Here is a 24,054-nt window from a genome sequence, read left to right as displayed (position 1 = left end):
ATGTGTATGTATAAAAACAAAGTCTTACTCCAACATCCATTCATTAGCTGCTCTGGAACTTTCGGAAGGAGTTGAGTTGTGATGATTAAAAGAATCTGACGTTATCTACAAGTGACAGTGCCGTTCTGTAGTGCATTTGGTGATTTGAGTGTATTAGAAGTTCCTCGCACTGTGAATCTGCATTCACACAGCTGAGTCCCCAGCTGAGATGACAGAGAGAAAGCCTCTATGAAATACCTGCTTATCCTTCTTCACCACATTAGCCTAATCACCACTTTCATTTGTCTATGTCAGGTACAGATTTAAGCTGAATAAACTCCATCAATGTGTCAGTCTTGTCTACACAAACTACATTATTCAAAAGACAACGAGTGCTGAGGACCATTGTTACCCATCAAATACACACCATATGTCCTCTCTGAGATGATAGCTCCACCACATGGCCATGCAGTAAAAGGTGATGATTTTAAATGAGTGCATCATGATTAGATCAAGTGCAGGCAGGCTGGCGGTTTCTGGCAGCAAAGTGTGGAGGGGCGGACTTTGAAGATGCTGAAACAACAGCTGGAAGAGGAGGAGGAACATCACATCATTGGCTGTGTGCTGCCTCAGACTAAAGGAGTGTATGAAATGCAACAAGAGGTCCACAAGCGCATTTTCAATACTGACATCAAGCACCTCAGGCAATTAAATACTGGTTTCTGAGTTTATCACTCTGAGACTGTTTTAACTAAGGTATTCAAAATACACTTTTGTTGGTTCAACCTTGTGAATGAAGTACATAACCATCTCATGAGAGTAGGCATTACTTTTTTTTTTAGACTCGGTAGACAATTTGCCTTTTTTCCACATTTACTTACAGTATGTGTTGGCCACTAGGACTAGGAGGAAAATATACCTAAAGGGCGGTACTCTGTCATGTTATTAACCTTACAGATGTGTAGGCCTATTTTAACACTGGTGTGCATCCCTAGAAACATACTCACTGTTTATATATCTATTACTTATCAATATGCATAGGCAATTTACTATGCTACACACCTGCACACATGTTTTTTAATTTGTTTTAGTAATATTTATATTTTAGCCCTATAATTCACCTGTACGATGTTGTCTTAGATTACCATTTTGCTTTTACTTGTGTTGTTTTCTTTTCATATATTTTATGAGCATGTCGATGGAAGGTGATTTTTTAGATCAATTTGATGAAAAATATGTTAAGCGAAGATTGTACAAGACAAGGTAGAAACACAAGTGAAGCAGAAATGCGTCTATAGATTGTTAATATTTACAGTCTGTGTTCACATCTCAGCAATGGGGAAAATACAGTGTGTACACAAAAATAGAATTTGTACAATCATTCAAAACGTTCAATGGGTATCGAACTAGCAAAGAGCAACTCTCTCATTTGTCCGACGGCACTTGAAGGCAGCAGGAGTCACGCGTTGTTTGCCTTCAGAGTGCAAATATGGCGGACGACGGAGAATCGCTGGAGTCCTGGCTTAGTAAGTACACACTTTAATAGTCTTTTTACGTCGTTTAAGAATATTGCAGGTGCGCACTTATGGGCTGTATAACCGTAGGTGTCCAATACAACAGTTGGAATCAAATGACATTGCTTTAACTACAAAGTATCGGGCTAATTCGTCTATGTTATCAGAAAGTGGCTAAGACAGACCTGCTGGAAACAAATTGACATCACTGGCCAAACTGAGCTTTGATGTATCACACTTATTTCTTGGACTTTTAGTCATTATGTTGAAATGCGTGTAAAAATGTGATTATCCTGTTTTTGTCCCATTGCCTTTGCATTTCGCTCCCTGGTGTTAAAGACGGCTGTTATAAACACCTCCAGGCGCTATGTCTTATCGAAGTACAAATATGACTTGCATGACAACAAACTGGATCAGTGAAGTGCCTGGAGCCTATAAAAGAGATCATTTATAGCGTTAGATAACCTGAAAACGTTGGGAAACAACTGTCTGGGTTGTTGTTGTGAGATCTCGGAATGGAAGGGTCTCTGAAGGGATGGAGCTCTATATTCGAGGGTTGATTTTAATATTCATATAGGCTATATTACAAAGCTCCAGCCTTCATTAGCCTTTATTATCGTTCCAAACCCAGGGTAGCCTGTTTACCATTGATGTATCTATAAGTGCATGAGAGATAATTTTATTCTTTTTCCAGACAAAGCCACCAACCCTTCCAACAGACAGGAAGACTGGGAGTATATAATGGGCTTCTGTGACCAAATCAATAAGGAACTGGAAGGGTATGGTCACATTTATTCAATAAACTCAATCTCACCCATAACGTGAAATCGTGCCCATTGTATCATCTGTGTCCTCATTGTGCTAAACACATGGAGCTTATTATCAACGCTGTTATAACCCAGGCTCACGATGGCTTTTGTTAAACAGTTTATATTGGATTTCTTTCTATTTTGTCATATTTTCCAGCCCACAAATATCCGTTAGACTGTTGGCTCACAAGATTCAGTCCCCTCAGGAATGGGAGGCGACGCAAGCATTAATGGTCTGTGGTGTTATTGCTTCAATGTGTTTTTTTTATTTTGAGATCTATCAGCAGAAAGTGGAAAAATATATTTATCTCAGGTTGTTTTCCTTTGGTAGGTTCTTGAGGCTTGTATGAAGAACTGCGGGCGACGGTTTCACAATGAAGTTGGCAAATTTAGGTTTTTGAATGAATTAATTAAGGTGGTTTCACCCAAAGTAAGTAACATAAATGTTCATCCAAGGGGGATATGTTGTCTTGAATTGAAGTTTTGTGTCATTCTATGCTGTGCATCTTTTATTTGCAGTATTTAGGAGACAAAGTCTCAGAGAGAGTGAAGACAAAAGTGATCGAGATGCTGTACAGTTGGACTGTGTCTTTACCAGATGAAGCAAAAATCTTTGAAGCATATGAAATGTTAAAGTCACAGGGTGAGACACCAACCACTTCAAAAACTGTGCATTTTGCTGATAATATAAACTAATACACACAGTAAAAAAATATGTTTGCATAACAGTGACATGTAAAAATAATACACTGAACAGTCAGTTATGACTGTGTTGTGCTTTGGAATTTTGTTGCATTGAAGTCACAAAACTGATTTCTCCAGTTAAATAGGCGTCTGTTGTCATGTTTATTTTAGGTATTGTTTTAGTTGACCCAGAAATCCCTCTTGATGCTACATTAATACCATCGCCTTCTCCGCGACCCAAGAATCCTGTGTTTGATGATGAGAAGAAGAGCAAGGTAAGAATAATTATTTTGGGATGTTGACACTGCAGCTGCACTGTTTTTTGTTTTTCTCTGTCACAGTGATGAATTTTATATATATACTTACACACACACACACAGTGAGGAAAAAAAGTATTTGAACACCCTGCTATCAGCTGTATTATACAAATAAATAGTAAAAAAATCATACATTGTGATTTCTGGATTTTCTTTTTTTTTTTAGAATATGTCTCTCACAGTGGACATGCATCTACAATGACAATTTCAGACCCCTCAATGATTTCTAAGTGGGATAACTTGCAAAATAGCAGGGTGTTCAAATACTTATTTTCCTCACTGTATATATCTATCCTTTGGTACCTCTGTAGTTGAAGTATCAAAAGGACTGTATTTAGCTGCCACACTCAGACCCTCCTTGCTGAATACTATTAGAAGAATAGTTTAACAGTTTTGGAAATAGCCTTATTGGCTTTCTTGCTAAGAGTTAATCACTCCCCCCTTCAAGAAATAATTAGCAAATAGCTTCGCAATCTGTTGTTTTTACTTCAGATTAATGTTCTAGCGCACACTTGGGACTCATGTCGGGAAACAACTTTATAGTCAGATAAAATGTAATTAATTAGTTTCACATTCACTTCTGATATTTTACTCAGATAACAGGATGAATACCATGGGCTTACATACCTTCGTGTAATTATAAGATCATGTGAGTGAATATTGGAGTGCAAATGAGATTCTGTGTCCCATTAATTGTCTCCATGAGCTGTACGGGCAATCGGGCATTATACAAATGCGTTAATTCTGCGAAGGACAGTATCATTTTTAATCGGCGCTACTCCCAGCAGTTGAGTAATTGTGGAAAACAAAACCAAAAAAAACATCTATTTGGTTTTCTTATGGTTCTTTTATCATTATGGCAATTTAGGAGGACAGGAGGGAGACATCGCACACACAATGATGGAATAATTAAAAATGTTCATAACGTTAAACGGCGTTAGCTGTGGCAGTTCTAGTGTTGAAGGATGAAAAGAGTATCTCTCCCTCTCTCCATTGCCCTCGCTTGATGTTTAATCACTGATTAAATCTGTGGCATCACACAGGAAAAAAGGGTCAAAGGGAAACAGCTCCCCCTACCTCACTGGCATGTTTACTTTGTGTTGACTGCAGTTGATCTATGGATGAGGTTTGTTTTTTTAGGGTCAGGGAGTTTGTATGTTTGCTAATTGTGTCTGGATAATCTGTGGGACATGGGTTTGATTGTTTTTTCTCTCTGCAGAGATTAGCAGAGCTGCTGAAGAGCAAAAAGCCTGAAGATCTGGAAGAGGCCAATCGGCTCATCAAGAACATGGTCAAGGAGGTGATTCAGTGTCAAACTAAATATTTGTATTGGTGTTGTTGTGTCATACTTCAAATAACTGCAAATTACTGCACACATTTCTCAGTTTTCATCTAAAGGCTTGTGTTTACACTGACTGTAACGTTGAATGTGTACTACCAACAAGTGCAACTCTCCCCAGGATGAGGTGAGAACACAGAAAGCAACAAAGCAAAAAAGCACACTGGAAGCAGTCAACAACAGTGTTAAACTCCTTAACGAGATGCTTGCTCACTTCAGCCAGGACGACTCCACCGACGGAGACAAGGAGATCATAAGGGTTGGTTCTCCATTACATAGCTCAAATCACCAATTCCCTTCTTTCTTTGGCATGTATGACCTCTGACTTAGAAGCTTTCAGAGAATATAAATATAAATATATAGTGAACTCAGAGTCATGTGTTTTAAAAAATAAATATCACAAGTAATACTATTTATTATCTTAGCCAATCAATCAATTGGCAATTATTTTGTATGAGAAACAGTTTTCATTGCATATGACACAATAGTTTCTGAATTAGATTCAAGAAGTGCTTTTCCTTTTCTTTCCTTTCCTTTTTTCCAGGAGCTGTATGGAGAGTGCGACAAGCTCAGGCAAACTGTGTTTCAGCTTGCTACTGAGACTGAGGATAATGACAGCAGCTTGGGTAAGAAATCTTCTAGTTTGTCCATGGTGACCTCTGGTGACGTGCTCTCCCTATTCTAATTTAAGTATCCTGATTTACGGAGGTCTAGTACTGACCTAAGACCAACATCTTATCAGACCAGAGTGATCGCATGTCTCTTAAAAAAACATTCTCCTCACATAGCTTCTACATTTATGAAAACACTGTGGGAAGAAGTTGTTTGTTTTTTGTTGCCGGTAATCCATTTCATCCCAGTCCAACCTTTTCTATGCACTTATTAGGAGACATCCTGCAGGCCAGTGATGACCTCTCCCATGTCATTAATTCCTATAAGAAGATTGTGGAAGGACAGATTGTCAATGGAGGGACTGAAGCAGCACAACAAACACAATCATCAGTCAGACAAGGTAAGTTTTAACTGTTGTGAGCAAAGAATTGTATGTACTTGCATGTTTAAAGCATTATGCAGTAGAATGCAATTTCTGACATACTTTCAAGAGAAGCTTTTATTTTGTGTGTATCACAACTCTTTAATGCACAACAGACATCCATGTAATCCTAGATCATGTTTGGAAATGTATACCAATGTGCAAAGAACACATCAGACTAATATTACAAATGCAAATTCAATCTAATCTGAACAAAAATACTGTTCTTAAGAGCATGTCCAATAAATATACTGGTTTGTCAAACCCCATTATACACTATGCTAAGCTCTGCTGCTGCAGAGTTTCTGTGGGGTCTTAATCAATTTTAAACAGGTCTCAATTTTCCTACCTCCAGGTAACAATACCTCTAACGCTCAGTGAAATGCTCTTGCGGTGCTTAAGAATGTTTTTTTAATATTATTCCTTGGTGTTGTAGTTCTGTTTTTTGCAGTAGCGCCAACATTGAAAAGTGTCTGATGGTCAGCCACTGCGGTACATAGTGATCTGTTTTTCTCCCATCCTGGAATGGTGTGTGAACCAGAGGAAGGTCTGGCAATGCAAGACTTTAAAGTCAGTAACTTATACAATAATGATAGGAATAGGAATATTTATGGGTATCATACCACAATAGAAAATCACAAGTCATAAACAAGTCTTTGCAGCTGCTATTAGATATTGCACAAAGGAAAAATACGTGTGACGATGCCAAACAATTTATTTTCTATTTCTTGTAAACGCCATGGTACTTGATGAAAGGTCTGTGATTATGTTGAGGAAGTGGGGCGTTGTTTCTGGAAACAAACTGACTTTACCCCTTTTAAGGTTGCACGAACCAGTCAGAGGTTCTGATTGACCTGGTGGGGCTGGACATTCAGAGCGTCTCTCTCCCAGGGCAGCAACCCCCAACATCTTCTCCATCCATTCCTGCTGACCTGCTGTGTGGGTCTGCTGCCACTGACCCTCAGCCCCACAGCCCCAGCGCACCCTCTGCAGCACTCTCTCTGCTGGATGAAGAGCTACTATCTTTAGGTAACACGCAATATAATATAGTTTAATTTGTTATTCATGGAAAATTTGAGTTTGAGTAGCTTGTTTACATGTACATGTATGTTTTGTGTTCATTTACAGGCCTCAATGAACCTGCTCCCATTCTAGATAAATCAAGACATGTTAACCTGATCACTCATTTGCCATCTCTACAGGTATTTAAATAAATTAAAATCACCTCTACTAATATCAAGTATTGTCTTACTGGTAATACCAGTGTTTTTTTTTCCCACCTTGTATTCCAGGATTCCAGTCAAGATTTTGATTTTTTTGAAGCCACTTCGCCTTCGGTTTCCGCGTTCTCTACATCTTCACTTTATCCAGACGGCCTTTCTGTGACAGTAGCCCCAGTTAGCTCTGCCAAGTCTTCTACAACAGCCTCTGCCTTAAGCTTTCCTGGCCCGGACTTCTCCGTGTCTCCGACTTCTACAAGATCTGTAACAACGACATCAGTCATATTCCCACAGCCCCTCAGCTCCTTATTGACCACCACGGCTCCAGCGGCTCTTCCTCAGGCATTCAGCATGGCCTCGCCTACTACTTCAGCCACCCCTGTCACTCAGCAACAGGTCTCCACTTCACTTGGAGCGTCCCACACCAATTTAACTTCTCTGAGTCACAATCTGCAAGACCTTGCCTTGCTGGATCTGGGCAGTCCTAAAATGTGAGTAAGACTAACATACATTGGTAAAACTGGCAGGGGAACATGGCTCAGCACCTATCTGTCCATCTTTCACACATAATAATTTGGATGCTGGATCACATTTTTTTTTGAATGATGCATGCACTTCTCCCTTTTTTTTTAATCGTCTGTTCTTTTTTAAGTGCACTGATCTAAACACTTGAGTTTAAAGGAACTTCTAATGCTTTACAGTGTTTGATAAAATTGCAGTTGAAACTGAAGTGCATCTCAACCACCAGTTTCCAAATGGCAGAGGGATCTGGAGAACTCGATTAGCTTTTGACTCAAAGTGGTCCGTGGATGACCTTGCAGCCACTTAAAGAGTGTTGTTTTGAGCACTGTAACTTTTCAACATCGCTCCGTGTGGCTCCACAGTGCTAGCCCGTTTACTGGTGATTGCACGTTACTAGCAAATTGCCCTGAATAACACGTGGCTGCACAAAAAATATTAAACAATCTGCACATCTATCAGCTTTGCAATGAAAAACACAGCAACAGCAGCATTATCTGGTCAACAATAAATCTCTCTCCAAATAAGTCACGTCGTAACACGGACACATTTATCCACATTGTAGCAGAACACTTATTGAAATGTGAATAAACGTTGACACAGATCATAAGGCAGTAAAACCTGTCACAGTTTAGCAAGCCACGGATCACTTTAAACTTACGTTCAGGGCTACACATCACTTCAACAGTCTGAAAAACGAGAAAGGAATGATAAAGAAAAAGTCTGTTTCACCTGTCCCATTTTCCTGCCTGAGTGCGAGTGATTGGCGGGAGTTCAAAGTGATGACTCTCGTCACTGATTGGTCAATCATCTCAGGAGAGAGAGCAAGTGTCACTATGGCCTTTTTAACAGATACATTTTGCGACACATCCGTTCCACAAACGGCCTGCATACGTTATGTGTTTAATGTAACCAGAAGCTTAAGGCCCAGTGTTTTTGCATTCCAATATTTATTAGCAAACCCGATTGCACAGTGTTATTATTTTCAAATTTCTTGGATATTTATTTCACCCTGCTTTTGTTGTCTTTTTATAAGTGATTATCAATGTTCATGTCTGTCATTATATGTTTAAGCATTATGGCACCTGTATTGTCTTTGACAATGACTAATGACTATAACGTGATTGATTGATTTATCCACACAGTACACATGGTGTCATGGACATTGACAGCTTTCTGGACAAGAGTGAGCATCGGCTTGCTCCTGCTACCCTGTCTTCTAGTCTCTGGGTTGCCTCCACCACATCCACCTCACTGCTCCTAGGAGGGTCCACTCCCCCCCCTGCCAAGAGTCAGGCAGATGACAGCCCTCTGTTACGCTCTCTGTCCCCCATTCTCTCTCTGAGCCAGGCCAGCCCAGGCAAGGGACAAGAGGTGTCCCTGGCCAATGTTGTTGTCCCTTTAGATTCCATTAAGCCAAGTGAGTTCAAGGAAATAAGCTGTAAGTTTGTTTTGTGTGTGTTGTATGAGTGTTTCAGTTGATTTTTTTGAAAAATGTTATGTAGGAGAGTGTTGGAAAACAACTTGACACTGACAAGTGTCATTTGTGTATAACAACAGTATTCTGTTTGAACATTTTCCCTTCAAAACTGTAAGGTTGCAAGAGCTCCATCTGGGAAGTTAGCACTGGAGCAAGGCAGACATACTGTAGAGGACATAGGGGTGTGTCCCTGATTAAGAGTTTTCATAGTTGAGTCAAGTCATTCCTATTGCTGAATCATGCGTGCGGCTAATAGAAAGGGGCCTGACTACAGTGATATTATATTCAGCTGTGATAAGGTTGTGTGTACAGCTTTATTTGTATGAAAACATGCAACAGATGAGGCTGACATAACAAGAGTAACTGTATATTGTATAAGTGTTGCAGGGGTGGAGAAGATTAATTGAAAGAGATTTGGCTTATAGGCTTACAGTGAGGGAAAATAAGTATTTGAACACCCTGCTATTTTGAAAGTTCTCCCACTTAGAAATCATGGAGGGGTCTGAAATTGTCATCGAAGGTGCATGTCCACTGTGACAGATGTCCACTTTTTTTAACTATTTATTTGTATGATACAGCTGCCAATAAGTATTTGAACAATTTATTGGTTTTATTTACGCAGATTTATTAAAAGCTTCTCTATGTATCTTATCGGCCCAGGTGTTAGGGTTAAGTCCAGCTGTTTTCTAGTCAGAAAATAACACCTTCCCCCTTGTTGAAAAAAACTGAACTTTAAATATTGCTGTCACTTAGAGGTGACTGCGGCAGACTTGATAATACTGAAAAAGACACAGTGATATTGGGCGAAGGACATGAATCAACATGCTTTCGGTACAGATTACATGAGGAGCCATTTAAGGTGGTGTATGTATTTGTGAAGACTTTTGACAGTTTGTAATAATCAACATTTCCCTTTTGTGTGCTGTATTTTAGGTAAAGTGTGTCCTGTGACAGCATATGACAAAAACGGTGTCCGTGTTCTGCTGCATTTTGCCACCGACTGTCCAGCAGGCAGACCTGATGTACTGGTGATGGTTGTGTCCATGCTGAACACTGCCCCGCTGCCTGTCAGGAACATTGCTCTGCAGGCTGCTGTGCCCAAGGTTACGCCCAGGAAGCTATCAGCTCCATTAAATAAAATATTTGACTGATTTAAGTGGGTTGCCACTTGTATTTAATTAACATGAATGTCTGTTCTGCCAATTCACTAGACAATGAAAGTGAGACTGCAATCCCCCTCAGGCTCAGAGCTGGCTCCTTTTAACCCAGTCCTTCCCCCTGCTGCCATCACTCAGGTCATGCTGCTTGCCAATCCTCTCAAGGTAAAGCTCAGCCAGTTTTTGGTGTTCAAACATTTTAAATGCATTAGGTAATGTATGTTTTCATTGAAACAACACTTTACTACTTAAGGAGTATTAATTTAATGTCATATAGTACAGCGCAGTTTTTCCCTGCTTACAGTCTTAGACCCCGTTCCGACCTAACCCTGTTTGTTTTTTTAAATTGGATCGGAGTGATTGGTTCACAAGCGGACAGCTCCAGGAATATGTGTTCCAACCTGGCAGTAGAATGTGTTTGCAAATAAGTCCCGAGTGACCACTTGTGATTGGATCTTACTTCCTCTCTATATGCCATTAAACACGTACACCCTTCCATTTGCATTACAACTGTGCAATGACTAATAAAAAGCGCTGCCCACTGTCTGTGCGCCAACATACAGACAGACAGGCGGTGAGACCTGTGCAGGAGAGAAAGACGTTTTTAAAGTCTTTGTCTTCAGTTCTCAGTATGTTTGTAGCTTCCAGCTGAATCTCTGTGATTTGAAGTTTAGCTTCTATAGTATAACTTCTTTATTTTGCATTTCTTGTTCGCTTATAGACTTATAGTCATGTTACGCTACTGCTGATAAAGACTCAACATTTTCTAATTTTTGCGGCTTAATAATAAAAGCTTTTAGCACAGTAACCAGGGACTTTAATTGTGAAGAACTAATAGGAAATTCAAATGTTTTTAGTCGCTCCTTTGACAACTCAGTTTGCCTGCGCCGTATAAGATCTGGCAATGCAAGACTAATGTTAAAAAAAGGAAACAACATGAGCGCAGGACTATTTGTAGTAATATTCTACAAACTGGTGTATTCTGGGATGTTTTATGAAACTAAAAATAAAGTTAGGCCTATGGTATACCAGTGGCTGCCTTTTCCAGGCAATGATGATATAAGAGCAGGCTGTTACAAATGGCTAAAGCTAACCTGGGCTTGTAAACCAAAGACACATACCTACTAAAGACTTACCTGTCTGGTTTTCCCTACATGTTGCATTCAACATGAGAATGAGACTAAACTTGCCTAGATGAGTGCATATCTTTCCTACCTAAGCAGGGTTTGTGCTGTGTTAAACTGACTAACCAAGCCATTGTTTTGTTTTACCCTTAAGCTGAGCCTGCTAACTCTGGTCTCCTTCATCAAGACGACCTCCGCTCTGGGTCAGCTCTTTATCACCCCTCTAAGACTTCTCCCATGCCCACTCTTTGTGGTGTTGTAATTAAGTTTTTAAAAGGTGTATTTACAAAAAGGTTTTCTTGTGAATAATAATCAGCGTTTTTGTTCTTCAGTCGTGTTCTCTGTGTGGAAGCGTGTGGTTTGCAACCGTCAGCGTGCATTGCGCTACCTCCACAAAAGTCTTGCTCAATCTTTATAGTCAAACCTGCCGCTTTGGCTAAACAGGAACCAAAAAAATACTGACAGTATGATAACATCCAAAACACATGATTTACACTCAGTGGTAACTTGAATAATGGTGTAGTTCCGCTAACGAGTGAGTAGGTGATCCTTAATGTGGCTCAAAACACAAACCATTAATGTGGACACGTGGCAGAGACCACCTCCAAATGTGGTTTTAGTGGTGAGATTTGAATCCGTCCTCAATGCGTCCTGAGAGTGTCTTCACAAGTACATCCTGAGGTCTGATCACTCACGTCGGATTTTAATACCAGGTGAAAACGGGGTGTAATTACTGACATTGACAATGATCTAGATTTTTGTGTGTTCCAGCAAGTTCCCAAGCTGAGCGTGTCCTTGTGTTTGTGTTTTGCAGGAAAAAGTTCGGATGAGATACAAACTGACATTTACGCTGGGAGAGCAGCCACACTCAGAAGTGGGGGAGGTGAATGAGTTTCCACCCACTGACAGATGGGGGGCTCTATAGCCCTGCCTGTCAAAACTAGATGTATTTAACAGTTTAGTTTGTCAGTGCAGTTCAGAGGTCAACAGAAAGCACAGAATTGGAAAACTTGGGGGAACTTGAATGGATCGTAAAGGAGTTTTTCGGCTTGAGATGTTTGATTTTATTAGATAATTACTTTTAAAAACAACACCAGCTCAACCAGGCAGTGAGTGCTTACATAAAAGAAAAAGTCATAATAACAAAATAAAGCCCTCAGATGTTATCTGTGTGGTGGGGTAATACATGGGGAGAAATGCTTGTATGTGGATGATGGTTATGTGGGAAAACCATTGGTTATCATCAGGTTTTTACTAATTATAACCTTTTGCTCTTATTTTAATGTTCATATTCACTGTCCCTGAATGTCAGACAGTCTTAATATTAGGGATGCACCAATCCTACTGTCAGTACTGATACCAATACCTGGGCTTTGGGTATAGGCCAATACTGAGCTGTATGCCTCCCTGTGTGGATCATTCATTTATTTGTAAGGCAACATCAGGCTTGACTTAAACACGTAACAAATACATAGATATCAATTTTACTGAATTGTTATCGACCCAGCAACTTGGTAAAAAAAATCTTTAAAATTAGCAAGAATTACAGTTTCAGTGTAAACCTTTTAAATGCTGCAACAAATTGATCACAACTTAAACAGGAATTCAAATTCCAGTATGTAATGTAAATAGTGTAGGAACATAGAATTGAATAGATCAGCCTTAATGTCACCGATACCCAATCCAGCTATTCAAGTCATGTCGGCCCAATTTCAGTATCAGATTGGTGTATCCCTTAATTAATATGGAGCAAATCCACAATTTTAAGAAGATTGTGAAACATTTTACATAATTTGCTGCTGGCTATGTATGGTAACAATGTTTTATGCTTTAAACATTGGACTGGAACAGACCAGAGGCCCTCTGTTGCTAAAAAAAAAGGCACTCACAGATTGGCTCAGTAAGGGTTAGTAACTCTAAGTTGACTTCTTTCAGTATGCCTCACAGTTACAACTGAATACTTTTGCTTGTCTTCTGAATTCTATACTAACTCATAGCTCAGACTCTTGTTATGCTTTTTATTCTTAGTATTTATTGACATGAATGTATTATTTATTTTGTTTTCGGGAGGAAGGTATTGGATCAGTTAAATTCCTGTAGGGTATTCAAATCGACAGCTGTATATCTTCTGCATAGGCTTCTTATGATGGACACTTTCAGTATTGCAGTAAGATAGTCACAAATCAGTAGTGGGCTGTCTTAAGACGCTTGAACGTTACCAATTATTAAGACAGACAGTTAATAACCTGTTAAATTATGTAACAACGGGGGATTCCGATGAAATACACTGTCTCCTGTGTCCAGATTGTGCACTCTGGATAGAAGTTTAATATAAAAATTGAATTATTGCGAGATAAAACAGCAGCCTTGTGCCAGAGACATGAGCCATTTTTACTTGGTAGGTGTAACATGAGCTATTAAGGACAAGGACCAATTGTATACATTAAGTGGATGTGCTTTAGTAAGTGCTGACCAGCTGACAATTCATCCCTAAAGACGAAATTAATATTGTTTGACGTTAATTAAAGAGCGCATAGCTTTGCCCTTGCTCTTGCTCTTTGACCATGTTGTGGAAGCCAAGCCAAAGGGGTAGGTTAGTTGCCCCGATGTAACTAAATGGTTAGCTTGTGTGGGAGTTTCCTATGTCAAACTAGGAAAATAGCCTTGAGAAAGAACTGTATATTAATAGTAAAACCTTGATGGTTAATTCAAAGGATTCTGTTTACCATGTGTTTATCAAAAATGGTGACTTTATTGTTGTCTTTCTGGGGCTATTAGTGCTAGGAGATTCTATCTCTACATATTTCTTGTAATACTATTTATTTGTCTGGGATTGTTAAATAAAGTTGTCATTGCATATTTTTTTGAAAAGCAATTTCTGTGCATGGAAAAATAAAGAATGAGATGGATCTTTTTGTATTACAGTTCTCACATATTTTTGCCTCATTTTTCAGTCTCTATGTAGCAATCTCAATGCAGTAGCATATTTACTCCATTGTGGTTGAGGTGTATTTTCATTTCATCAGATTCTTAAAATACACTATTACAAGTAATGCATTTAACAAGGTAAAAAAATATCAAAAAATAAAAGTACTCATGCAGCACGGTTATTCCTGTCATTATATATTAATTACTTAATTATTGTTGCTGATGCATTAACATATAATTAAAGCATACTAATGTTGTAGCTGGTCAAATTGGAGACAGTTTCAACTACTCAATTGCCATGGGGTAGATAATAAACTCCTCAGTTTTTTAACCAGTAAAGTTACAGCTTATCCAGTGCAGTAGTATAAGTATATGTTGAGTACATAACATTAAATAGTCAAGTAAAAGTACCAACACTGTCAGATACTTGCAAATTATTTAAAGAATCTCGGTATTCAAATCCTTGGGACATTACATACTGGGACATTAGCTACATTTTAAGACAACGCAGTTGATTTGGCGCAGCTGTTTGCACTCATGAATGTATAAGACCATGCACTCCAGCCCAGTCAACACATCCATGAGGCCAGCCCACGCAAAGCGGCGCGCCAGACGGACAGCGCAGGCGCAGCAGAACAGGGGCATACAGACGCAGCAGCAGCCATGGCAGACGAAAAAAACAAGGTGAGTGGAGTTTGCACGCTGTATGAGTGTACCTAGCTAAGCAATGCGCGATACTACGAATGGCACCAAAAAGCCGCCTGTGAGACCAATGTGCTAATGGTCGCATAATTACAAAAAAAAGCTATCCAGTGCTAGCTTGCTAGGTAGCTCGGTAGCAAGCGGACGAAGTTAGCATAGTTTGCTAACTTGGCTAATGTGCCTGAGATTTAATAATTGCTCGTCTTTTTAAAGAAACAAAAACATTACCTCTTAAATGCCACTGTCAGCTTTAGCGAGTGCGACTAACAAGTGGTGATATGGTTATAGCAAGTCCAGGTAACGTTAGTTAACAAAAACCGAAGAAAAGTGAGTAACGGTAATGGTTTACGTTACCGTTCAGAAGGCGGTGTAAGGCTGCGGCCACGGGCCCATATTAATTGTTTGAGCACTTACGTCAATTGTTAGCTGTTAACGGTTCTCGTATGAAATGGGCATGCTCGTCACACGCACAAGTTCCTTGGGATAAGAGGGATTGTTGATGCGTGCAAGTTGTACTTCCCATTCTGACTAACGTTAGGCTGAGCATCAATAAGTTGCAGGTAGGCCATTGACTTGCTAAATGCTAACAGTGAAGTTTCTATGCTAACGTTACTCCTTTATGTGATTAGTACGTTGACCACCAGTCCTCCGATCAGTGCTCACAAGGTGCAAGTGTCAGACAAATGTAACCGGGGGTAAAAATACTTTCGACTTGTAATTAATCAGTGATGTACACTTGTTATGTCTGACCCGGGCAAAAATGAGTTTTCGGGTACGAGGAGCAAATGCATTACACAGCTGGAAGCCAAAGCTTCTTGTCTTACTTATTATTATTATTATTATTATTATTATTATTATTAGCAATCAACTTTACTTTCTGCAAACTTCTGTTTCACTCTTTCAGGAGGGAGTGAAGACGGAGAACAATGAACACATCAACCTGAAGGTGGCAGGGCAGGAAGGCTCAGTGGTGCAATTCAAGATTAAAAGGCACACTCCTCTCAGCAAACTGATGAAAGCGTATTGTGAACGACAGGTGGGAGTGCTACTTAATTAGAACGAAGAAAAACAAATCATCGTGCGCGTGTGCGCGTGTGTGCGTGTGTGTGTGTCACTGTCACATAACTCCAAGGCCAATATGATGCCCCATCATGTTTCTTTTCAATCTTTAAACCTGATATTTCTGTCTCTACACACAGGGGCTGTCAATGAGGCAAATAAGATTTCGATTTGATGGTCAGCCCATCAATGAAACAGACACACCCTCACAGGTAAGGCTTCACCCTCTCGCATACAAAATAGCTGTTTAGTATAAGAGAAAGGGGGTTGATTATAATATTTGGCAGAATGCAAAGAAATATAAAGTATGGAAGGATGTTTAGTCCAGGATGGAGGTTAGTGCAAAAGTGTAGTTACGCCAATGTCGGGGGGGGGGGACCGGGGCATTGTTGGTGAGGCTGACGGGGAGAAACAGTTTTTATGGCGTGAGGTTTTGGTCCTGATGACTGCAGCCTCCTGCCGTTATAGCTACCAAGGAATTTTCATGACTTTGATTTTACACTTTTGTTTTCCGTTTTATGTTGTGGGCTATTTGAGAATTTAAGAAAGCATGTGTTGAGACAACAGGTGGGGGTGGCTGTGGCTCAGTGGCAGAGCGGTCGCCTGCCAATCGAAAGGTTGGTCCGATCTCTGGCCCTGCAGTCCCTTGTTGAAGTGTCACTGAACCAGAGTTGTGGAAATGTGTATGAATGTTTATCTGATAATTACGTTCATACATTTACACTCAAGGTAATACCTTGTACGGCAGCCACAGTGAATGGTACTATGTAAAAGCGCTTTGAGTGGTTTAGACTAGAAAAAAAATATAGATATAGATCTATCTATCATATATAGTGTGATTAATTGCAAGTTAACTATGACATTAATGCAATCGATATAACTACAGATTTTAAATGATTTAGGCATATTGAGAACAGTTTTCACCAATACATGAAAAATCTTCCACTATAAAAAAGATTATATTTTTATGGTGGAAGATTTCTTTAACTTTCTCATTTTAATGCTCTTTATATATAATTTATATATATATATATATATATATATATATATATATAAAAATAATGGCATATATCCTACTGTAGTGTTCAATTTTACATGAACTATAAATGACAAAGTACATAACCATTTGTGTAACTTTTTCTTTAAAATAAAGGGGAGAGGCAAAGACTGTGCTAAACATTGGAGTTACTCTGAGCAGCATAACTCTAAATGAATTAATATGTGAAATATATTTCACATTCCCCCCCAGATTGTCTTAAAAAAAAAAGTTGTAAAAGTGTTCACAAGTTGGCCACACTGCATGAGGTTGTGACAATAGTTGGGTTAATGTGTGTGCCACTGCGTGCAATGTGAACCGGTGTGTGTGTACTTTTGACTGGCAGAGAATGAAGTGATTCAGGTTGTCGGCTAATCGATCGGTGCATGTCTAGATACAGCGCTGGTACCCAGCACCCCGTGCAGCATAGTTTCTAGATGTAGACAGTCACAGAGGACAGAGTAACTGGAGGAAAAATCAAAAGATAGCAGTCGGTTTCAAGGTTTACCAGTAAACGCAAAATTTTGTCCCTTCTATGTTTTTTCAAACAGCAGCAGTGACCGGTGCTAGTAGCGTTTGTTAGCTCCTCTAGGACGCACCGGTGCTAATGTCCTTGCATCCGCTGCAATGCTGTTCATATGGATATGGTTTAATTTTGCGTTACATGACCCATTTCGTCTGTAAAGCCTGTGTTGGACCTCTCCTCTTATTCTCCGCGCCCGGACACACAGCGGCCCGTTCCACACTTCTGACATTTGTCTACAGTTTTAATTTTTTATTAACACAGCTGTATATCTTAATATACAGCTGTGTTAACAAAATTAAAACTGTGGGGCAAACCTGTATTTGTACTCGTGTTTCCGTGGGTAAGTCTGCTATCGTGGCGGCCAGGGCAAAGAACACAGAAGTTATTGAATGCAACTAACTTCAGTTGGTAGAGTAACAGCGTGTGAGACGGAGCTGCTGGACCTGGGCCAGAGATGTGACCCATGGCCAGAATATCGTAGTTCATAAAAATGCAATGACGATACGGACATTTCATTTACACGTATGTATCCGTCATTCGACCCGTGCTGGACCCGTTCATAATGATCAGCAGTCGCTCTGTGAGTAGCATCCGTCACTAGCCCTCTCGCGGTTATAAATAACCTATGTGACGAAAAAATTGTTTTGGTTAAAATCAACAAATCGTGACTATCATTTTGGCCATAATCGTGCAGCCCTACTCACTAATGTTGTCAACACCCCTTAAAAGTAGCTTGGCTTCACAGTAAAGACCTAGTTTGCCTGTTTGTGTTTTGCTTTTACTGTAGAAAGCTTCTGTAATAAGGGAATTTCCCGACTGTGGGATGAATAAAGTATGATCAAATCTATCACTGCCATCACATCATCTTATGTTTAAACTTTTCTTACAGCTAGAAATGGAGGATGAAGATACAATTGATGTGTTCCAACAGCAAACCGGAGGTTCTTCTCTTTAAAGACTGTTTCCTATGGACAGCCCTACCTCCCTCTTCATCCCTGAACATCTTTTTATCCCCAGTCTTCAAATGTTCATGACCAGTGTTGATACCATTCAGTGGAATACTTTTCCAAAAGGCTCAAAGACGGTGGCACAGTTGATGTAGATAAATTTAATCCCACGGTTTGTATCTTAACATGTCCAAACTGCGCGGTGTAGACAAGTTGTAAGCTACAGTGAGTCTAATGTGCTAAAGAAATGAAAATCTTGCTTTTTTTTTTTCTTTTTTTTTTGAGGATTTAGAGAGAAATCCTTGTTTTATACCCATGTCTTTGAGGTTTTGATTCAGATTGTTCAGTAAGCTGGCATTTTAAATTCTCATCGGTTATAAAAATGTGTTATTGGAATAAATTGAGTTTTTTTTTTTTTTTTTTGTCCCAGTTTGGTTTATGCATTGTTTTAACTAGTACTTATAACTGCTATCAGGATCAGTTCTACACTATACATTTTTGAGTGAGGTTTCAGTAAACCGTAGCTATTATAATTCAACTTAAGAAATGTATGGGTCAATATCAAATCAAGATGGCAGGCCATGTGAATACTGTATCCAATCACAAGTTAAATTAATTTGCCACGGTTCATCTGTTCACTTCCACGCTTATAGAAGCACCCTCTCAGCAATGGTTTTTGTCGCACTTGCACGTCTGTGTCAAATTCAGACTGTGTATATAAATGAACCAAACCCAGGGATGGATGAGAGAAGCAACGAAGGGTCGGAAAAGACGGTTCCGCTTTCAAATTACAATCCAAATGTGTCTTTTGTTAAAGTACAACAGAATAAATGGCAGTTAGCGTTAGCTATGCACCCCCTTACAAATATTTAGATGTAATTTGAGTTTTAATTTTTATCTTAAACGCCATAATATTCTATTTGTCAGGTTCACACGTTTTGTTTTGAAAATATTACCGGAAGTGAGACATCCCCTTCTTGTCACTTGCCCACTCAGACTGGATGCAGGTTGATTATTGGGAACCACTGACTGGGATAGACCATGATGATGCGGTGAAGTGCTTCTAACGAAAGTGTTACTCGCGCATGACCTGTAAGATTTATTCATATTTGACAACGTCTTGTGCAAAAATGACGACCACCACGACATATCAAGGGATGGAGCCCGGCTCTAAAAGCAGTTCCAGGTAAAAATGCGTCTTTCAGACCGTTCCGGGAACCGTTAGCCACCATGATGCCCACAAGTCCAGCATTCTCTGACGTTAAACTTAACGCTACAAGGTTCACCCTTAAATTTAAGACACATTTTTTTTCTCTTACACCTGCCCGTAAATATTACTTAACCGCTTCGAAATGCTTAAAACTAGCTAAGCATGTGGCGACGATGCTTGGAGACACCTCAGTACCACACCTTCCCGTTGTGTCTGTTGGGGTGGACCGTTCCCATTTTCTTACGTTAGCTAGCTAGCAAGATAGCACACATGTACCCTCCCTTTTGTGGAGAAGCTCCTTAGATAGCAAGGGACGTTGCAGACTAGGCTGCTCGGCAACTAAGAGTTTTAAGTGTAGGCGTTTTACCTGTATATTTCCTCATTGCTTTTTCGTGTTGATTGTCTGGAAGCTAAAGATTTATCAGATCTGTTATTCCAGTTGGGTGGGGCCACCGTGGATTTCAGATCCGTAATCGAGATGATCAGTGAATTACAATCAGACATCTTTTAGTCTGCCCTCCATATGGCCTCATTAGGGCGAGGGCCATGTTAACGTTACAGCTGGATAATTTACACCTAACAATAATCCGAGCCACATGTATATTTTTCATCACATCACATAACATAGAGATATATGCATATTTAAAATCAACGATGTTTAAATTATCAATTTAATTAAACATCGTCAAACATTTTTTTTAGTAAATTAATATGTGGTTATTATGGTAAATTCGTTTATGGAGCGACATTACTCAAAGGAATGTGAGTAATGCAACATACATAAATACATTGAACAAATGTATTTACCATTGTGTAAAAGCCCTATTTAGTGTTACCTTCAACGTGAGAGGAAATCACATGATCAATATTTATCAGTGTAAACTGTATCCCAAAGCATAAAACGTTGTCAGTTTAATAGGCACCTGGATAAGAATGGTGCAGTCTAATCCAACAGGCCTGCAATAAATCCTACCCTCACAAAGGTCATTTTTAAAGCTGTAGTTTGTTGTGCTGTTAAACTGTATTGCATTATATCGACAGGTGTTCCTAATATTTAGTCTACCCTTGTTGATATAAGTGAAATACAACAATCAGAAACACCTGTAATTATGATATTCTCACAGTCACAGATAATATAATTATAAGTGGAACAACACCAGTCTGCATATAAAGTCCACATAAACACATTATAGGTAAGGCTCTTGTATTCCACAAGTAATTTAAAGTTCAGTGTCAAAGATTAATGTCTGACTTTTTTTTTTTATCTCAGCCGCGACCCACTTGAATCTGGCTGCCCAGACAGTGCAAAGATAGATGATGAGATTGAAACATTTGATAGACAGTTTAGGTCCTTACATTTTATCCAATAGCATTGTTAAATGACGCAAAATAAAAATAATTTTCACCTTTATTGGCATGAGTGTGAATGAAGAATAATGTGTCACTGACTAATTATGCACAACCGTAGTCTGAACCACAGCATTTAGGTAGGTTATTTTTCATGAATCAGTTTTAGAATGGAGAGGAGAGGCTCCAGTACGATCATCTCTATCTTTCCAGGGTATTGCGCCCTCCCGGCGGCGGCTCCAACATTACATTTGGTGCAGATGAGAAGAAGCCTCCCGTCCGGAAAGACAAGATGGCCTCCAGTGTTTTCGCTGAGCCAGAGGACCCCTATGCCAATCGAAGGAACAATCCACCAGGTACAGTCTACCTCTTCTTCAAACAATTGTTGCTTTACTGTGAGAGCTTACAACTCAATTTCTTATATTCTTATATCGCAATTTGTGGCTCGGGGGGGACGACGACGACTGATTTCCGTAACAATCAAGTATAAAAAAATGAAGAGGACACGCTGCTGGATACTGTCCTCCTCTCCTACTCTTTCTTCAATGCCTAACAAATCTATCTCTTTTTCTCCATGACCCTGTCTTTCTGCTTGAGCAGCACTGGTTGAAGCCTGAGAAAATATTGTAAACAAATTCATAACATAACTAATTACACTGGTCTGACTGTTCAGCTCTGTTTTAGACTGATACCTCCGGTTCAGGGTGGTCCTCATCCCCAACACGTGCCCTTTTCAGTTGGATAAATTAGTTTTCAATACTCATCTGGGTTGACGCAGCAAACATTCAGAGTACAATAATGACATAACAATATTTATAAAAGAGTTTATTTGATTCACAGCTGCTACATTTAGTGTTTTGACCTTGACAACCCAACTGCATTTTACCGCAAACTTGCCACTAGTTAACTTTCTAAAGCAGGCGCAATCACTTGTTTGCTAAGGGTTGGGTCGGTACTCCAACATTAACACACTGACAACACTGTACTTCAGAGTGATTGTGTGAAGGTGTTCACGGGATACTAACCTTACGTGAACTTGTGAATTTTGCCAGCCATCTTTTCTCGTTTTCATGGAGAAAGACGCTTTACGTAGAGAGACCCGTGGTGACAGAGAGACGTAGGGAGAGCAGGGAATGGAAATGTGGCTGAGCGAATACGCTGCGTTTTTAAAATTGTGTCAAAAAACCTGCTATGTGTGGCAGCCAATGTTGATTGTGTGGCACACTGCCACAAATTGGTCTATGTGTGGGAAACACTGGATGGTTTCACTTAAACAGAGCACACAACCAGTAACACGTCCTGTGTTTTGGAGATACAGGAGTTTTCTATGAAGGTTTTTCTCTTGCTGCTGGACCGAACTTGTCCTTGTCTAGTCAAAACCTCAGACAGCTGCAGTACATAAGAATAACATTTGTGGTCTCCAGGGGTGATACTTGACAGGTTAAACGATGAATTGGTTTCTCTTTCAGGCTGTCATTAGATATTTAATCACTGGTGTTTTTCTGTTGATCAGGATCTTCTCAACCCTGCAGAGATCTAAATAATTAGGTAGAAATGAGCTGACAATATTGATGACGTCACTGGCATGGTAGGACCTGCAAAGGTATACAGGCAACGGCTGCAGCATATTATATGCACACAAAAATGAGTAATTTTAATAGTATGGGTTACACATTTGAGCCTGTGAGGGACACGCCTGTAGTGTCTGACTACCACCACATGGAGGACGATCAGTTTCAAGCTCCACCTTCAGTACAGGATTGTTTGGGGGGGAGTGACAGTGATCGGTGTGTGTGTGTGTGTGTGTGTGTGTGTGTGTGTGTGTGTGTGTGTGTGTGCGTGTGTGTGTGCGCGCGCGCGCGCACGCGCACAGCTTACTGTCATGCACTCTCATTTATTGTATCCAAGCACACTATGCATTTTAGGAAATAGACTGCTTATATATCGTGGGCATTTAGAGAAAATAATAAAACATGGTTAAGGTCCTGCTCGTTTTAAGAAAATAGAGGCAGATAAATGGAAAATGTAATTGGACGAATTAATCCAATGGAATCGCTTGTTAGCTGCTTGTAGGAGAGTTACCCCAGTTTGACCATAGATTACGGAGGATTCACGAGTTTGGCCGAGTACTTTACTTTAGGCAGGTGCAGAGTTGGCAGATTTTTACTATGTTTCTAGCAGCTGTTTCTGCATCAACAATGTGCCCTGAGACGGTGAACATCAGCTAGCTTCAGGGTGAGTAGAGAGGAACGTTGGATTCTGTGGTTTAGTTAGCGGCTGGTAAATGCATTATTATCGACATGTGATCTCGTCTGAGTCTTGGTTTATTTATACAGTCTATGGTCAGAGTGCTAGCTTGTGGAGGTTGTCATAAGAGTGCTTCCACCGTATTTAGTTGCTAGCCCTTTCCCTAGGTTGGATTGTTTGGTATCTAGCTTGGTGTCGTGTCTCAATTTCAAGTAATGCCCAGCTTATCAGTCTCAGTTTTGTTGAACGCTATGCAACCTATACGTTGGGCTTTATTGTGATATACTGTATGTTGGGACACCCTCGAAAACCAGATGATACATGTCAAGGGGTTTATCCTAACAATAAATACATTTGAAAAAAATAAATAACACATTAAAGTCTAGAGTGTTCATGTAATTTCATACATTAGCAGTGAAAATAATTAATACATAATTATGATAATCGCGAACCTGTGATTATTTTTCAGACTATAATTGTATCAACAAAATCTATAATCAGTGCATCCTTAAAAACTACATAGAACATTTTTTTATTTTTAATGTTTATTAAGCCAGTCTAACAATACAAGTTGGAATATTAAATTGCCGTGGACTGTTACAACATTAACACTTGTTCCGAGAGGTGGACAAATACGAATATCAGAAATGATGAAACTTTTGGCCACAATCAATAAAGCCAACATATTTCAAAATCCATATAGCGTCTTACCCCCTAAAAAGGGTAGTAGATCATGCATAGTCTCACCCCCATGCCAAATAATAGCATTCTGAGTAGCATTACTTGTTGTGAAAATACCAATGGCTTGCCTTGTTAAGCTATGTAGTGAGTTGCACATAACGGGAGTGAAAATGGAACCAAAACAGCGGGGGGGGGG

General features: G+C 39.7%; 3 protein-coding genes and 1 long non-coding RNA gene across 4 annotated transcripts in view; all 4 read left to right on the top strand.

Annotated features, from left to right (window-relative positions):
- The first annotated feature begins 1,399 nt into the window (after positions 1–1,399).
- On the top strand, positions 1,400–12,802 carry gga3a (golgi associated, gamma adaptin ear containing, ARF binding protein 3a). Its single transcript, XM_034896912.1, has 17 exons — positions 1,400–1,505; positions 2,188–2,272; positions 2,460–2,535; positions 2,634–2,732; positions 2,822–2,945; positions 3,158–3,261; positions 4,523–4,603; positions 4,764–4,901; positions 5,187–5,268; positions 5,529–5,654; positions 6,498–6,704; positions 6,804–6,877; positions 6,968–7,386; positions 8,560–8,834; positions 9,828–9,997; positions 10,106–10,216; positions 11,990–12,802. Exons 1-17 carry the CDS (start codon positions 1,469–1,471, stop codon positions 12,098–12,100), a joined length of 2,319 nt encoding a protein of 772 aa, XP_034752803.1. The 5' UTR covers positions 1,400–1,468; the 3' UTR covers positions 12,101–12,802.
- A 1,771-nt stretch (positions 12,803–14,573) lies between these two features.
- sumo2a (small ubiquitin like modifier 2a) lies at positions 14,574–18,796 on the top strand. Its single transcript, XM_034897042.1, has 4 exons — positions 14,574–14,787; positions 15,710–15,841; positions 16,005–16,076; positions 18,316–18,796. The coding sequence occupies exons 1-4, from the start codon at positions 14,767–14,769 to the stop codon at positions 18,379–18,381; spliced, it is 291 nt and encodes a 96-aa protein (XP_034752933.1). The 5' UTR covers positions 14,574–14,766; the 3' UTR covers positions 18,382–18,796.
- Positions 18,797–19,314: 518 nt separating this feature from the next.
- jpt1a (Jupiter microtubule associated homolog 1a) overlaps positions 19,315–24,054 on the top strand; it is an 11,149-nt gene continuing 6,409 nt past the window's right edge. The window contains exons 1-2 of the mRNA XM_034897032.1: positions 19,315–19,559; positions 21,144–21,286. Of these exons, the coding sequence (XP_034752923.1) occupies positions 19,459–19,559; positions 21,144–21,286 (244 nt within the window). The 5' untranslated portion in view covers positions 19,315–19,458. The remainder of the gene's footprint in view (positions 19,560–21,143; positions 21,287–24,054) is intronic.
- Positions 23,240–24,054, top strand: part of LOC117959780 — a 2,502-nt gene continuing 1,687 nt past the window's right edge. The window contains exon 1 of the long non-coding RNA XR_004659999.1: positions 23,240–23,371. This is a non-coding gene — a long non-coding RNA (uncharacterized LOC117959780). The remainder of the gene's footprint in view (positions 23,372–24,054) is intronic.

Source organism: Etheostoma cragini, chromosome 2 (assembly GCF_013103735.1).
Source record: "Etheostoma cragini isolate CJK2018 chromosome 2, CSU_Ecrag_1.0, whole genome shotgun sequence".
In the NCBI taxonomy this organism is placed as follows: domain Eukaryota; kingdom Metazoa; phylum Chordata; class Actinopteri; order Perciformes; family Percidae; genus Etheostoma; species Etheostoma cragini.
The sequence above is the reverse complement of the archived record's forward strand: the minus strand, read 5'-3'. Positions and strand labels throughout refer to the sequence as shown.